This window comes from Paralichthys olivaceus, chromosome 11 (genome assembly GCF_024713975.1).
Source record: "Paralichthys olivaceus isolate ysfri-2021 chromosome 11, ASM2471397v2, whole genome shotgun sequence".
Classification (NCBI taxonomy): domain Eukaryota; kingdom Metazoa; phylum Chordata; class Actinopteri; order Pleuronectiformes; family Paralichthyidae; genus Paralichthys; species Paralichthys olivaceus.
In genome coordinates, this window is record NC_091103.1 from 20,665,284 (window position 1) to 20,680,023 (window position 14,740).

General features: G+C 36.2%; 4 protein-coding genes across 4 annotated transcripts; all 4 read right to left on the minus strand.

Annotated features, from left to right (window-relative positions):
- Window positions 1–836: 836 nt before the first annotated feature.
- On the minus strand, window positions 837–2,636 carry LOC109630166 (olfactory receptor 52E8-like). Its single transcript, XM_020088189.2, has one exon. The coding sequence runs from the start codon at window positions 2,117–2,119 to the stop codon at window positions 1,166–1,168; it is 954 nt and encodes a 317-aa protein (XP_019943748.1). The 5' UTR covers window positions 2,120–2,636; the 3' UTR covers window positions 837–1,165.
- Window positions 2,637–4,112: 1,476 nt separating this feature from the next.
- Window positions 4,113–5,078, minus strand: LOC109630044 (olfactory receptor 52E8-like). Its single transcript, XM_020088053.2, has one exon. The coding sequence runs from the start codon at window positions 5,076–5,078 to the stop codon at window positions 4,113–4,115; it is 966 nt and encodes a 321-aa protein (XP_019943612.1).
- A 786-nt stretch (window positions 5,079–5,864) lies between these two features.
- LOC138412074 (olfactory receptor 13C2-like) lies at window positions 5,865–8,371 on the minus strand. Its single transcript, XM_069534702.1, has 3 exons — window positions 7,402–8,371; window positions 6,205–6,216; window positions 5,865–5,873 (listed from the first exon to the last, which is right to left on the minus strand). Exons 1-3 carry the CDS (start codon window positions 8,317–8,319, stop codon window positions 5,865–5,867), a joined length of 939 nt encoding a protein of 312 aa, XP_069390803.1. The 5' UTR covers window positions 8,320–8,371.
- A 3,598-nt stretch (window positions 8,372–11,969) lies between these two features.
- On the minus strand, window positions 11,970–13,001 carry LOC138412026 (olfactory receptor 13C2-like). The gene has a single exon (XM_069534418.1). It carries the CDS (start codon window positions 12,999–13,001, stop codon window positions 12,027–12,029), a length of 975 nt encoding a protein of 324 aa, XP_069390519.1. The 3' UTR covers window positions 11,970–12,026.
- Window positions 13,002–14,740: the final 1,739 nt, after the last annotated feature.

Genomic DNA, 14,740 nt, shown 5'->3' on the forward strand with positions numbered 1-14,740 from the left:
CTGTGCAAGAGACACAATCATTTTATTGTTTGACCTTTCCAGGTAAAAATAAAACTTGGTTAGCTGAGTTTTCTCCATCTATGGTACAAATCTGGTGGCTGTGTGCATCCGAGTGAATAAAACACAAACATCTTCTGAAATAAATATCTTGTGTGCGTCAGATACCAGTGTTCGTCAACACCAGGACTCAGGTAACTTGTTTTTCATTTAAATGATTATTATTAATAATGAAGTAATTGACACAGTGTCCGTGAAGTCGTCTGTGTGGCTGCATTTTGTTTAAATGACCAAAATGTGGAGTCTAAACTATAAACAGCCATTTGACGATGAACATGGCAACACCACGTCACATCACAACATCAGGATAATTTGTCAGCTTTAAACTTAGTTTATCTGAATATTTGAATGCATTTGGTGTAGCGATAGTTTAAACTGATTTATAATAAACTGCAAATAGTAGCTTTCTATGTTTTTCGTAATATATTTAGATTCATAAGGCTGCCATATTTTTTGAGTGTGTCATACTCATTCAGTCGACTGGGATTAAAGGTCCAGTGTGTAAGATTTAGGTGAAAGGAAACTATTGGCAGAAATTGAATGTAAAACATTTCTCATGATGTTTTCACTAGTTCGTTTCATCTAAATTGTATGAATTGTAGTTTTCTTTACCCCAGAAAAGGCCCTTTATATTTCCATTTTTTTATTACTTAAAAATCAAGATAGAATAAGAAACAAAATAGAAAACGTATTTATCATAATAAATAGCAATACATTTTATTCTTGCACTTTTTACAACAAGCTGCAAAGTAGTTTACAATTAAACATCACACCCACTCAAGAAGAAACAATACAACTGTGCTAAACAATATAACATAACAAGACAAGGAAACAAGAATAAAACAGTTAAATGAAATACCAAAGTACAAATTGCAGTTAAAGTTGTCTGGTATACAGATGTTTGTGTTATAGAAATACTTTCGATTTCTTTTCCAAAAAAAGGTCAGTCACCTCTACAAGCAGCTCAAGGGTCTCAAGGTGCTTTGTTGTTTCTGTGATTAGGAGCTTAATATTCATCACCTTCAATTTGAAAATGAATTCTGAAACTCATTGTGATGTGGCACATTTGAAATATTTACTGCGCATTGCTCTATAGTTTTGTATTTTATCAAGTGCGAATATCAATTTTCCTATTGAACAATTTCTTTTTCAAGTTCTCCTTTATATCCTTGGTTTTGAAACAGTATATCATTGGATTGACAGCAGCAGGTAAAAGACTGTACAGCATTACAACAACAATGCGAACCGGAACACTGAAAGTGAATCCCACATTATTCGCCAGGTACACAAAGCATCTTGGCATATAATAAAGAAACGTGATGAGGAGCTGCGGCATGCACGTGGACAGAGTCCTGACACGACCCTCAGAGCTGGAAATACGCCCAACAGCGACAATGATGACAAAATAAGAGAATACAATAAAACCAAGAGGGACCAACAAACTGAACATGGCAAAACCAAACGCAATCACCTGCACTTCTCGCACATTCTCACATCCGAGGGCTGTAATTGCGATATAGTCACAATAGCACTGAATTATTATGTTTGAATTGCAATAAGGCAAAGTAAGAGCATTGAAAAGTACACCCACCATCCACAATACTGGCAATAACCATGACATTCCACAGAGAACCGAAACTTTGGTGTTTGTCAAGAGAGTTGTGTAACGCAGTGGAGCACAAATTGCAATGAAACGATCGAGAGCCATCACCATCAGGATGAAAGAATGAGCGGTCGCTAAAGAATGAACAAAATACATTTGTGCAAAGCAGCTGTAAAATGAAATGATGCTGTCATCAAACCAGTATTTTGATATGATCTTTGGAAGAGTTACAGTCCCAAATGCTAAGTCAGTAAATGCAAGGTGGCAGAAGATCAGATATGTAGGTTTGTGAAGAGCCTTTTCACATTTCACAAACACTAAAATAAAAATATTTCCTCCAACTATAGCCAGGTAGAGGAGAAACAGAAGGGCTGACACGGGTTTGTAAAGGTCCAGTGAAAGTCCAGGGAATCCAATGATGAAGAAATCCTTAATCCTTGTCACATTCGTGTTGAACATATTTGCTCAAATTTGCAGCAACAAACACACGTCAAATAGAAAAGAGAGATAAATAATATTACGTGAAAAATAAAGCTTGACAATAAATATAACTCCTTCAGATCTAGCACAACACAGTTATTTAATTCTACGTAGTTTTCTTATTCTGTACAACGTATAATAGATAAGTGTCAATGAGCGTCCTGCAACATCTCACTGTAATTCCACCTAACATGTGCCAAGCACTTGTTTATATCAACAGTTCTGTCCCAAAGGGCTGCAATCACTAAAGAGTTACATAAGTTGTACAAGACAGATTCATGTTTGTTAAAACAGTATTTGGTTTCCTTAAAGGTACGGTGTGTAGAATTTTGTGATATCTAGTGTTGCAGTTGCATGTTGCAGCTGAACAGCCCTCACCTCACCCTCTCCTTCCAAACTTGAAAAAGAACCTGTGGTAGCTTCAGTTGTCATAAAAACTCAAAAGGTGTTTAGTTTGTCCAGTCTGGACTAATGTAAAAAAAAAAGGCGGCCTCCGTAGAGAGGGTCCCCTTGATGTAAATATAAAGTATTTAAATATAAAGGGCCTTTTCTTGTCACAGTTCCTCTCTGCCTCACCACTCTGCACCTGCCTGCTTCAATCTGCCAATCAGACACACCCCTCTCATCAAGCCAACTCCACTCACCTGTGCTCTCTGCATTTAAGCCCCAGCTCCACTCTCACTCATTGCCAGATTGTTCTCGATGCTTGCACCAGACTCTCCAGCGTTTCTCTGCCTGATCTCGACCCCGCTTATCTCCGACCATCCTGCCTGACCGATCTCCTGGTAATCAACTCAGCCTTCCGTCCCTGACCACGACCCTCGCCTGTCCCTTTCTGGATTCTGCCTGTCTGCTCCCTTGGCTATCCGGTGATTACCTGATTCAGCTCTGCATAGAGAGTGTCACTCTCGTCTCCTCTGTGGCATCCTGCAGTTCAGTGGCTCTGACAATAAAGTTTCTTACCAACGATACCCGCCTGTCTTTGTGCTGCTATTGGGTCCAAACCACACCTATTACATTTCTGGGGTAAAGAAAACTACAATTCATACAGTTTAGATGAAATGAAGTAGTGAAAACATCGTGAGGATTATTCTATATTAAATGACTGCCAATAGTTCCCTTTCACCTAAATCTTTCACACTGGACCTTTAAGTCAACATAAAAGAAAGGAAAAGATAAGTCTTGTAGTCAATTACTGCAGAATGTGCTATCACTGATCTCCCAAAAATAATTATCTTAATTTTCTCATATTTAAATTCAGATAAATACACAATCAAATGGACAAAATACAACACAATGTTGTGTGTGTATATATATATAGACATTTTATTTCAATAACATGATAGAACAAGATAAAGGTACAACAATTCTAAGTTTTACATGTTTACATGCACATCAGTTGAGTGACTGAAAAATTGGACATTAGTGACCAAAGGCAGGGAGGCAGTAGCGGTAGCTGTCGCTCAGTCCATAGAGACTTGACTTGGGAACCGGTGGCCGGTTCAGGTCCAGCATGGACAGAAGTTGGAGAGGTGCCAGTTCACCTTTCAAGGCACCGAACCCCCAAATTGCTCCCCGGGCATGGCTGCCCACTGTTCCGTGTGTGGTCACTGTGTGGATTGTACTTTTTTAAATTAACTAATGTTTAAGTTTTAAAACATGTACACACATAGAAACTGTTTTCAGTAATCAGTTAAGTGGATTGTTTTTATATTTCAATTTAAAGGCAGATTATATTTAACTTTTAATTTACTCTGAAAATGTTCTCAATAGCAACTCACAACTGGGGGTCAAAGCTAAATCTATAGTACAATAAGAAATCTTGAAGTGAGAAGAACATGCTAAATCTTTTCAATAAAAATAAATGTAAGAAATCAGGTAAAGAAGTGCACCAAAAGTACATTTGCCTGAATGATTGATTTCAATTAGATAGTTGTAAGAACACATGTTTGCTCTGTCAATCAGTTTTACATCAATATGAAAACTTTATCTCTATTCCAATTCGAGTTTTCCTTAGCCTCTTCATCAACATCTGCTTGATATCCTGAGTCTTAAAACAATAAATAATTGGATTAATGGCAGCGGGAAACAGACTGTACAACAATATCAACAGGATGCGAACATCTAAACTGAAAGAAAATTCAACAATATTAGCTACATAAACAAAACATCTGGGAAGGTAAAAAAGACATGTGATTAATATTTGAGGAGTACAAGTTGATAAGGTTTTCTTGCGGCCAGCCACATTTGAAATTTTTAAGATAACTACAATGATGGAAATGTATGAAAATACGATGAATGCAAGAGGAACCAGAAGACAAATCATGGCCACACACAGAGCAATGACTTTCACGATTATAACATCATCTCCACATGCCTGACTTGTTATAGAAATGTGGTCACAGTAGCACTGAGCAATAACATTTGATTTACAGAACGGCAAAGTTAGGGCATGGAGTACAATAGCTACCATTAAAGGCAGAGGGATGATCCAAGCAAAGCCACAGAGCACAGATATGATGTTGTTTGTGATAAGAACAGGATAACGCAGTGGGATACATATTGCAATAAATCGATCAAGAGCCATGACCAGTAGCATGAAAGAAGTTACTGATCCTAAATAGTGGACAAAGAACATCTGTGTAAAACACCCATTAAATGAAATAATGTTATCACCAAACCAGTATTTTGATATAATCTTTGGAAGAGTCGCGGTGCCAAATGTTAAATCAATCAGTGCCAGGTGACAAAAGACCACATAGGTCGGTTTCTGAAGTGACTTCTCACAGAAAACAAATGTTAAAATGAAAATATTCCCTATAGCAATCAATAGGTAGAGGAAAAAAAGCAGAGCTGAAACAGGTGCATAAAACTGCGGTGAAAGTCCCGGGAATCCCAGGATTAAGAAGCTTCTCATCCAAGTAAAATTAGATACCATAATTTGACTTCTCAGAAAAAGAAATGCATGAATTAGAGACCTGCAATGTAAGAGCACAGTTTAAACCTTTAAGATATAAATTGGAGATGACACTATTAACATGCAATATTATCTAAATGAGATAACCAAAATCCAATCATTCAAAATAATGCTCCTATGTTAAAATCACTCATGTAAAAACATGTATATCTCTATAAATGCTCTCCTAAACTGAGCAAGACTAATCTCCAGCTGTGTATCCAAACCTCCATCCAGTGTCTGGATGCCTGGTAATACAGTATCAGCCTTATATGACCTTACATATCCTCACAGGATTATAACATGAATCAAAGAGTCATTTGCTTGTTAGAATTTTGTTCAACTTGAGGGACAAAAAAACAAAGACACCAGACTAACTTCTCACTTTGATTATTCGATTAATATAATTGTATTTAATTTTTCCCTCTAAAATATCCATATTTGTAAACTAAAGCCCTCTTAAGGTTTTAATGATTTCATTTAATAATGCAACACAAAGCTCCTGGTTAAGCTTAGGGGAAGATAGTGACCTTGGTTAAATATTGAAAGAGTCGACAAAGTTAGTTTAACTGCACATGCATGTAACATGAGCTGTATCACTCATCTCATCCAAAAAGTTATCAATCACCACTCATTTAGTCATTGCTTGAAGTTTAAAGAAAAGAACAGGAAGCTCCATAGATTCTCTACTTAAGCTCAGAAAGGTAAAACTCTTAAACTCTAAAAGTTTAGTACATATAGAATTTATAGTGCATTTAGCTTGAAATCTCAGTTACTCTAGAAAAAGTAGTATAGATGGATTAGATGGACATATATCTTTTAATATGATATACACAATAATTCTAAGGAGGGTTGACATTGTCTGAATTATTTTGAAACTTCCCTCATTCCGGCTTTAACAGCTCAAGCTTTGTTGTCCGAGGTTATGGAGACTATTTGGAAACCATTTTTTATTTACATCCATGTTTGTCCTGTGTTATTAAAAAGTGGTATATGTGAGTATGACTCTGAAGAAATGTCTAAAAGTTTGACTATTGTATTTTGTCACAATTAACTTTTGAATGCTGTGAATGTGTTTTGTGACGTCATAGGGACCTTGACTTTTAACCTTTGACCACAAATCGTATTAGTTCATCCTTCACTCAAACTGGACGTTTGTTCAGATGTGATGAAATTAAGTTTCTGAGTTCCTGAAATATCAGGTTCACAAAAATGGGAATCACCGACGTGTGGATGTACTCATGGACATAACTAGTTTAATGTAGTCACAGTGAAATCACTTAGAGTCCAAGGCATTCACAAGGCCAAAGCCATGTATTGTCACAGTTGCCCTGACCTTTGACATTTGACTATCAGTCAGTTAATCCTTGAGTCAATGTGAAAAGGTTTGTAGAGATTTCCTCCAGGCTTTGCAATGTACATGTTATTCAGGGACACAGTGACCATGACCTCTGCAAACCGAGTACAAATCAGTTCCTCTTTGAGTAAAAGTGAATGTTTTTAACACATTTTAGGGGATTCCTTAGAATTGTACCTGATAATTCACATTCACAAGACCAAATATGTGTTCCTGGGAGGTCACAGCTAAATATGTTAGGTTGGAGATATTAGGTTGATGAGAATAGGACAGACAAAGGGACTTATGGCCAAAAATCCTAATGACTAAGGCGTGGTTTTTGCCAGTGTGGAGGCATAACATTTTTCAATGGGCCAAGCGACCTAACATTGTAAGACTAAACAGCAGTGTCTGTACATATTTTACATTTAGAGAGAAACTCCAGCTGTTTATGGGAAAAACGAATTTTTCAGCCTGTTTTATAAGTTTATAAGTTTTATTTTGTAACCAGGTATCACTCAAAACTAGTTAAACATCGATTTACAAGATAATAGCATGACATTTCCATCTACTTTCAACTATATCTTATTCATTACAACAAATTCTCCACTGATTACAATTCATTACATCAAAGTCTTTTCTGAACATAGAACATATGGACATTTCAAACATGTCTAAAGAGTACACAGACACTTGCTTTATTGAGGAGACAAGATTTATTTGACAGTTGGAGCTGTTTATTTCTTGTGGTAGTCGGTTTTGTCCTGGAGAAACTAAAACTCTGAAATAAACACACAATAGGACGGTTTTCAGTGCATTTTACCAGATATCATTTCGGTCCCTTGATTTTTTTTTTTTTTGAAGATGCAGCATTCAATATTAGAAGAAATGAAAACATTGAAAATTGGTTTGTCAGTCAGTAACAACAGAAACTTGTGTTTTCTGTGTTGGAGTCCTTTTGTTGAATTTCTTCCTCAAGCTTTCCTTCATGTCTTTAGCTCTTAAGCAATAAATGAGTGGGTTAATCATGGGGGGACAGAGGCTATACAGCATGATAATAACTATTCTCACATCAGGGCTAAATTGAATGCCAACATTGCTAGCGAGATATACAAAACATCTGGGTAAATAATAGAGTAAAATTATGATCAGTTGAGTACTACATGTGGACAGAGTCTTTAGGCGACCTTGGACATTTGCCATTTTAAGTACTGTAATAATTATGCTGCAATATGAGAAAATGATAAATGCCAGAGGCCCCAGTAGCAGAACCATTGCAAAAACAAAAGCAGGAAAGCCATAAGGGGCTCTGTCAGTGCATGCCAGTGTTGTTATACCAATATGATCGCAGTAGCAGTGATTGATAATGTTTGAGGCACAGAAAGGAAGAGGGTATGCCCTGATAACTAACATTAAAGCGCCTGCCTTGCCAACAATCCATGCAGTAATACTGAGAATGTAGATGGTGGACTTTTTAAGAATAAGTGAATATCTGAGAGGATGACATATCGCCAAATACCTATCTAAAGCCATTAGGAAAAGAATAAGAGAATTCACGGTGCCAAGATAGTGAACAAAGTACATCTGGATAAAACAAGCAGTGAAGGAGATGGTCCCTGACTGAAACCAATACTTACTGATGATCTTAGGTAACGTGGTTGTGCTAAAGAGAATGTCACAAGCACAGAGATTCAGAATGATATAATACATCGGCTTATGAAGACAGCTGTCTGTTGCATATAAGAAAATAATTGTTGCATTGAAGATCAGAGTTAAGAAATAAACCAGGAACAACACTGCTGAGGTGAGACCTTGGTATTCTGGATGAAGACCTGGGAATCCAGTGAGGAAGAATTCAGTCACTGTGGTGTGATTTCCCTCTGCCATGATGGAGCAGAACTATCCTGAACACAATGACAGAGAACCTACATTAACACACACATCAGATTAAACAATTCAACATCAAACACTTTAAGCAATTCTATTATTTCCTCGATAACCAGTGTTTATGCTGTCGACCACACTACAGTAAAGTATTTTTCTTATCTGACAAATAAGAGTTTGCATCATGAGAATTTCGAAAATCGTATAAAAGCTTTTTTTTTAAACATTCATCAGATATGATCAAAGGCATATTTTGTATTTATTTTGGTTTCATGTAATTTGAAATGACATTTTTTCACAAAAGATAAAACTGGAAGTGCCTGAAAATGTGAAGTGGTGTAAACACAAAATAACAAGAGATTTTGTATTACAAGTGTACACGTATATATTCATTTTAAAATATCACATGAGATTTTAGTTAGTTCGTTACTTTTATGAGGATTATCTCTAAATTAAAATGTTGTGCTTTTTGCAAAATAGAACTGGCCATAAGCTGAAACACCTTTTGGTTTCTAAATAATCTTTGACAAATTGAGCTCAAACTATTAAAAGCTATGACATTTCTCTACAATAGAGGATTACATTTTATTCCACCAGAATTTTGCTGAAGCTGTATTATCATACTTTCTGACACAAAGCAGTTAAATTGAGCTAAACCATAACGACACAACAAATAATATAATATCCTTTAAATTAGCTTTTTTCTAATTCTTACTCTTCTTATGTCATTGGTCTTGTAGCACATCCTTTAAATATGTTCTAAATTGCATGTCACTGTATGTATTCATTGTGAATGTGATAAAACAAACCTTAGAAATCCTGAATCAGAAATCTTGAGAAGTCAGTCAGCTCCTGGAGATCAGTTTAAACATACTGGACCTTTCTCAAACAGAACAGCAGCAGACTCACAGGCTGACTCAGCTCATAAAAGGACTTCCCAAATCTTGCCTTGTGATGTAGGAGTGATATCCATCACTTTTATAATTCTCAGTGGCTCAGCAACGATCAGCTGACCTCTCCAAACACACCATAAAGTTTCTTTCATCCCACAATGTCAGAATGATATCCATAATATTTATCCAAGGATAAAACACAGATAACCCACTCGAGTTATTGATTGTATATATTATTTATATATTTCATGATTTTCTTTTTCCAAATTATAACTTAATGTCCTTTCAATTCATGTAGTAATTAAATAATTGTGGGGAGACGCTATGTTGTCATGATGGCTAATTGGAAAAAACTTTAATTTAATAAAGCTAATGAATCATAAATCCCACATGCATAAACAACTTCAAAACAACAAACGTGCAGCTAAATTGACACTGAGGAAGGAGTGTTAAAATCCCCAGTGTTTAATGGTGGTCTCTCAGCACATGGCATGTGTTCATTGAGGTAACAAGCCAGGAAACATGAAATGTGACGTCTGTTGGCATTTGAGTTACATGCTTGAAAAGGACAATGACCGTCTGTGGTTGTAATTTTATTATTTGTTGTATTTGTAGTGTGAGCATGGGTGATGTAGTGATACAAAAGTTTGACTGTGGTTAAAAGATAGATGGTTACGACCCTGAAATACTGAAATTTGAGTATTTTATTTAGTTTTATAACAAGCATCTGTTGAGATTGAAAAAGACAAAATAACACATCAGTAAAATATTCTCTAATATTATTTTGTGAATATAATACAAGAGCGATTGTTTGGATTTAAAAAAGCATAGAATCCCAAAAGTAACACAAATATTAAATGGAATGGTGACATATTTTAAGATTAAGATTAAGATTCCTCTTTATGGTCCCACACACAACATGCAAACATGGGGAAATTTGACCTCTGTATTTAACCCATCCGTGTGAACGGAGCACACAAGGAACACACGGAACACAATCCACACAGTGACCACACACGGAACAGTGGGCAGCCATGAAGGCGCACGGGGAGCAATTGCGGGGTTCGGTGCTTTGCTCAAGGGCACCTCGGCAGTGCCCAGGAGCTGAACTGGCACCTCTCCAACTTCTGTCCAATTAAACTTGAACTGGCCACCCTCCGGTTCCCAAGCCAAGTCGCTATGGACTGCGCTACTGCCTCCCCCATTTTACTGCCATTTTGGCAGAAAACTAGAACTACTACTAGTAGTAGTGGTAGTTTCAATACAAGTGCATGTACAGTACTGGAGGGGTTACTGTTAAGATGTTCATAAAGTTCGCAAAGACCTAAAAGCAGCTGGCACCAACTAAAAGTGATGTTGATCCTTTTTGAATACTTTGATGGCTGCTGTACCAGGGAACTGGCAGAACTTTCTCCAGTTTGATGACCACAAGACGGAACTCTTCAGGTTCCTGTCCGAGGTCCTCCTTCTGGTATTCTCTGAGGGAGACGGTTGTCTCCACTGATGTGATGGGGGTGGTCTGCAAACAACTACTGCAGGATCTCCACACCTTGGTGCCCATACAGCCTTTAAGAAGCTGATAGTCATGAAGTGCACGTATCACACGCTGGACAGAATGACCACCAGCAGATTATCATTTGCATTGTTGAGTTGTTAACAACTTTGCCACAATCTATGCAAGATGTCAAGTTTGCCACAAGTCAGGCTGCTGCAAAAAGGCCAAACTTCAGTAACCAGCCCTCTGCTGCTGCTCTCTAAGACTCTAGGATCTTCTCACACATTGCATTCACTGAGGTACAAAGACACCAGGGCCTACAGTGGCACATTCACACTTTAATCACACACCTGAGACCGTTATTGACACGAGACACTAACTACTGTCCTTGAGGAACTCATTTGTGTTTTTGTTTTTGAGTAACATCAGTGTTGAAACAAACTTGTCCGTCTTCCTGCAAGACAAAACTTTTTAATGGTTTAATTTAGTCAGTTATATGATTATGTTACATCACTTGCACAAACTGTATTTTCGTGTGGGGCAGAAAAATTATATGATATTGTTTTACAAATTTGGTGACAATAGATCATAAAGATTTTAGTTTAGAATCAGTTCAGTTGGTTGTTTGATCAGTAGTGACGTAAAAAATTTGGAATCTTGTTACTCAGTGTCTGCTTTTTTTTTGCTCTATTTTTCCCAAAACATTTGCTACAGGGGGCTCAACAATCCTCACAGCATCACCACCGTTTCCATCCATATACAATAATATTGTGTACCTGTCAGTATTACTAATTCCCTCTCAACATCAATGTCTGTACATATTTTACATTTAGAGAGAAACTCCAGCTGTTTATGGGAAAATCTAATTTTTCAGCCTGTTTTATAAGTTTATAAGTTTTATTTTGTAACCAGGTATCACTCAATACTAGTTAAACATCGATTTACAAGATAATAGCATGCCATTTCCATCTACTTTCAACTATATCTTATTCATTACAACAAATTCTCCACTGATTACAATTCATTACATCAAAGTCTTTTCTGAACATAGAACATATGGACATTTCAAACATGTCTAAAGAGTACACAGACACTTGCTTTATTGAGGAGACAAGATTTATTTGACAGTTGGAGCTGTTTATTTCTTGTGCTAGTCGGTTTTGTCCTGGAGAAAATAAAACTCTGAAATGAACACACAATAGGGCTGTTTTCAGTGCATTTTACCAGATAGAAGAAATCATTTCGGCCCCTTGATTTTTTTTTTTTTTTTGAAGATGCAGCTTTCAATATTAGAAGAAATGAAAACATTGAAAATTGGTTTGTCAGTCAGTAACAACAGAAACTTGTGTTTTCTGTGTTGGAGTCCTTTTGTTGAATTTTTTCCTCAAGCTTTCCCTCATGTCTTTAGCTCTTAAGCAATAAATGAGTGGGTTAATCATGGGGGGACAAAGGCTATACAGCATGATAATAACTATTCTCACATCAGGGCTAAATTGAATGCCAACATTGCTAGCGAGATATACAAAACATCTGGGTAAATAATAGAGTAAAATTATGATCAGTTGAGTACTACATGTGGACAGAGTCTTTAGGCGACCTTGGACATTTGCCATTTTAAGTACTGTAATAATTATGCTGCAATATGAGAAAATTATTAATGCCAGAGGCCCCAGTAGCAGAACCATTGCAAAAACAAAAGCAGGAAAGCCATAAGGGGCTCTGTCAGTGCATGCCAGTGTTGTTATACCAATATGATCGCAGTAGCAGTGATTGATAATGTTTGAGGCACAGAAAGGAAGAGGGTATGCCCTGATAACTAACATTAAAGGGCCTGTCTTGCTAACAATCCATGCAGTAATACTGAGAATGTAGATGGTGGACTTTTTAAGAATAAGTGAATATCTGAGAGGATGACATATCGCCAAATACCTATCTAAAGCCATTAGGAAAAGAATAAGGGAATTCACGGTGCCAAGATAGTGAACAAAGTACATCTGGATAAAACAAGCAGTGAAGGAGATGGTCCCTGACTGAAACCAATACTTACTGATGATCTTAGGTAACGTGGTTGTGCTAAAGAGAATGTCACAAGCACAGAGATTCAGAATGATATAATACATCGGCTTATGAAGACAGCTGTCTGTTGCATATAAGAAAATAATTGTTGCATTGAAGATCAGAGTTAAGAAATAAACCAGGAACAACACTGCTGAGGTGAGACCTTGGTATTCTGGATGAAGACCTGGGAATCCAGTGAGGAAGAATTCAGTCACTGTGGTGTGATTTCCCTCTGCCATGATGGAGCAGAACTATCCTGAACACAATGACAGAGAACCTACATTAACACACACATCAGATTAAACAATTCAACATCAAACACTTTAAGCAATTCTGTTATTTCCTCCATAACCAGTTTTTATGCTGTCGACCACACTACAGTAAAGTATTTTTCTTATCTGACAAATAAGAGTTTGCATCATGAGAATTTCGAAAATCGTATAAAAGCTTTTTTTAAACATTCATCAGATATGATCAAAGGCATATTTTGTATTTATTTTGGTTTCATGTAATTTGAAATGACATTTTTTCGCAAAAGATAAAACTGAAAGTGCCTGAAAATGTGAAGAGGTGTAAACACAAAATAACAAGAGATTTTGTATTACAAGTGTATACATGTATATATTCATTTTAAAATATCACATGAGATTTTAGTTAGTTCGTTACTTTTATGAGGATTATCTCTAAATTAAAATGTTGTGCTTTTTGTAAAATAGAACTGGCCATAAGCTGAAACACCTTTTGGTTTCTAAATAATCTTTGACAAATTGAGCTCAAACTATTAAAAGCTATGATATTTCTCTACAATAGAGGATTACATTTTATTCCACCAGAATTTTGCTGAAGCTGTATTATCATACTTTCTGACACAAAGCAGTTAAATTGAGCTAAACCATAACGACACAACAAATAATATAATATCCTTTAAATTAGCTTTTTTCTAATTCTTACTCTTCTTATGTCATTGGTCTTGTAGCACATCCTTTAAATATGTTCTAAATTGCATGCCACTGTATGTATTCATTGTGAATGTGATAAAACAAACCTTAGAAATCCTGAATCAGAAATCTTGAGAAGTCAGTCAGCTCCTGGAGATCAGTTTAAACATACTGGACCTTTCTCAAACAGAACAGCAGCAGACTCACAGGCTGACTCAGCTCATAAAAGGACTTCCCAAATCTTGCCTTGTGATGTAGGAGTGATATCCATCACTTTTATAATTCTCAGTGGCTCAGCAACGATCAGCTGACCTCTCCAAACACACCATAAAGTTTCTTTTATCCCACAATGTCAGAATGATATCCATAATATTTATCTAAGGATTAAACACAGATAACCCACTCGAGTTATTGATTGTATATATTATCTATATATTTCATGATTTTCTTTTTCCAAATTATAACTTAATGTCCTTTCAATTCATGTAGTAATTAAATAATTGTGGGGAGACGCTATATTGTCATGATGGCTAATTGGAAAAAACTTTAATTTAATAAAGCTAATGAATCATAAATCCCACATGGATAAACAACTTCAAAACAACAAACGTGCAGCTAAATTGACACTGAGGAAGGAGTGTTAAAATCCCCAGTGTTTAATGGTGGTCTCTCAGCACATGGCATGTGTTCATTGAGGTAACAAGCCAGGAAACATGAAATGTGACGTCTGTTGGCATTTGAGTTACATGTTTGAAAAGGACAATGACCGTCTGTGGTTGTAATTTTATTATTTGTTGTATTTGTAGTGTGAGCATGGGTGATGTAGTGATACAAAAGTTTGACTGTGGTTAAAAGATAGATGGTTACGACCCTTAAATACTTAAATTTGAGTATTTTATTTAGTTTTATAACAAGCATCTGTTGAGATTGAAAAAGACAAAATAACACATCAGTAAAATATTCTCTAATATTATTTTGTGAATATAATACAAGAGCGATTGTTTGGATTTAGAAAAGCATAGATCCCAAAAGTAAAATAA

What these genes read in the sequence shown, in the direction of transcription:
- LOC109630166 (XM_020088189.2), bottom strand. Translation starts at nt 2,119, where the DNA reads ATGTTCAACACGAATGTGACAAGGATTAAGGATTTCTTCATCATTGGA.
- LOC138412026 (XM_069534418.1), bottom strand. Translation starts at nt 13,001, where the DNA reads ATGGCAGAGGGAAATCACACCACAGTGACTGAATTCTTCCTCACTGGA.
- LOC138412074 (XM_069534702.1), bottom strand. Translation starts at nt 8,319, where the DNA reads ATGGCAGAGGGAAATCACACCACAGTGACTGAATTCTTCCTCACTGGA.
- LOC109630044 (XM_020088053.2), bottom strand. Translation starts at nt 5,078, where the DNA reads ATGGTATCTAATTTTACTTGGATGAGAAGCTTCTTAATCCTGGGATTC.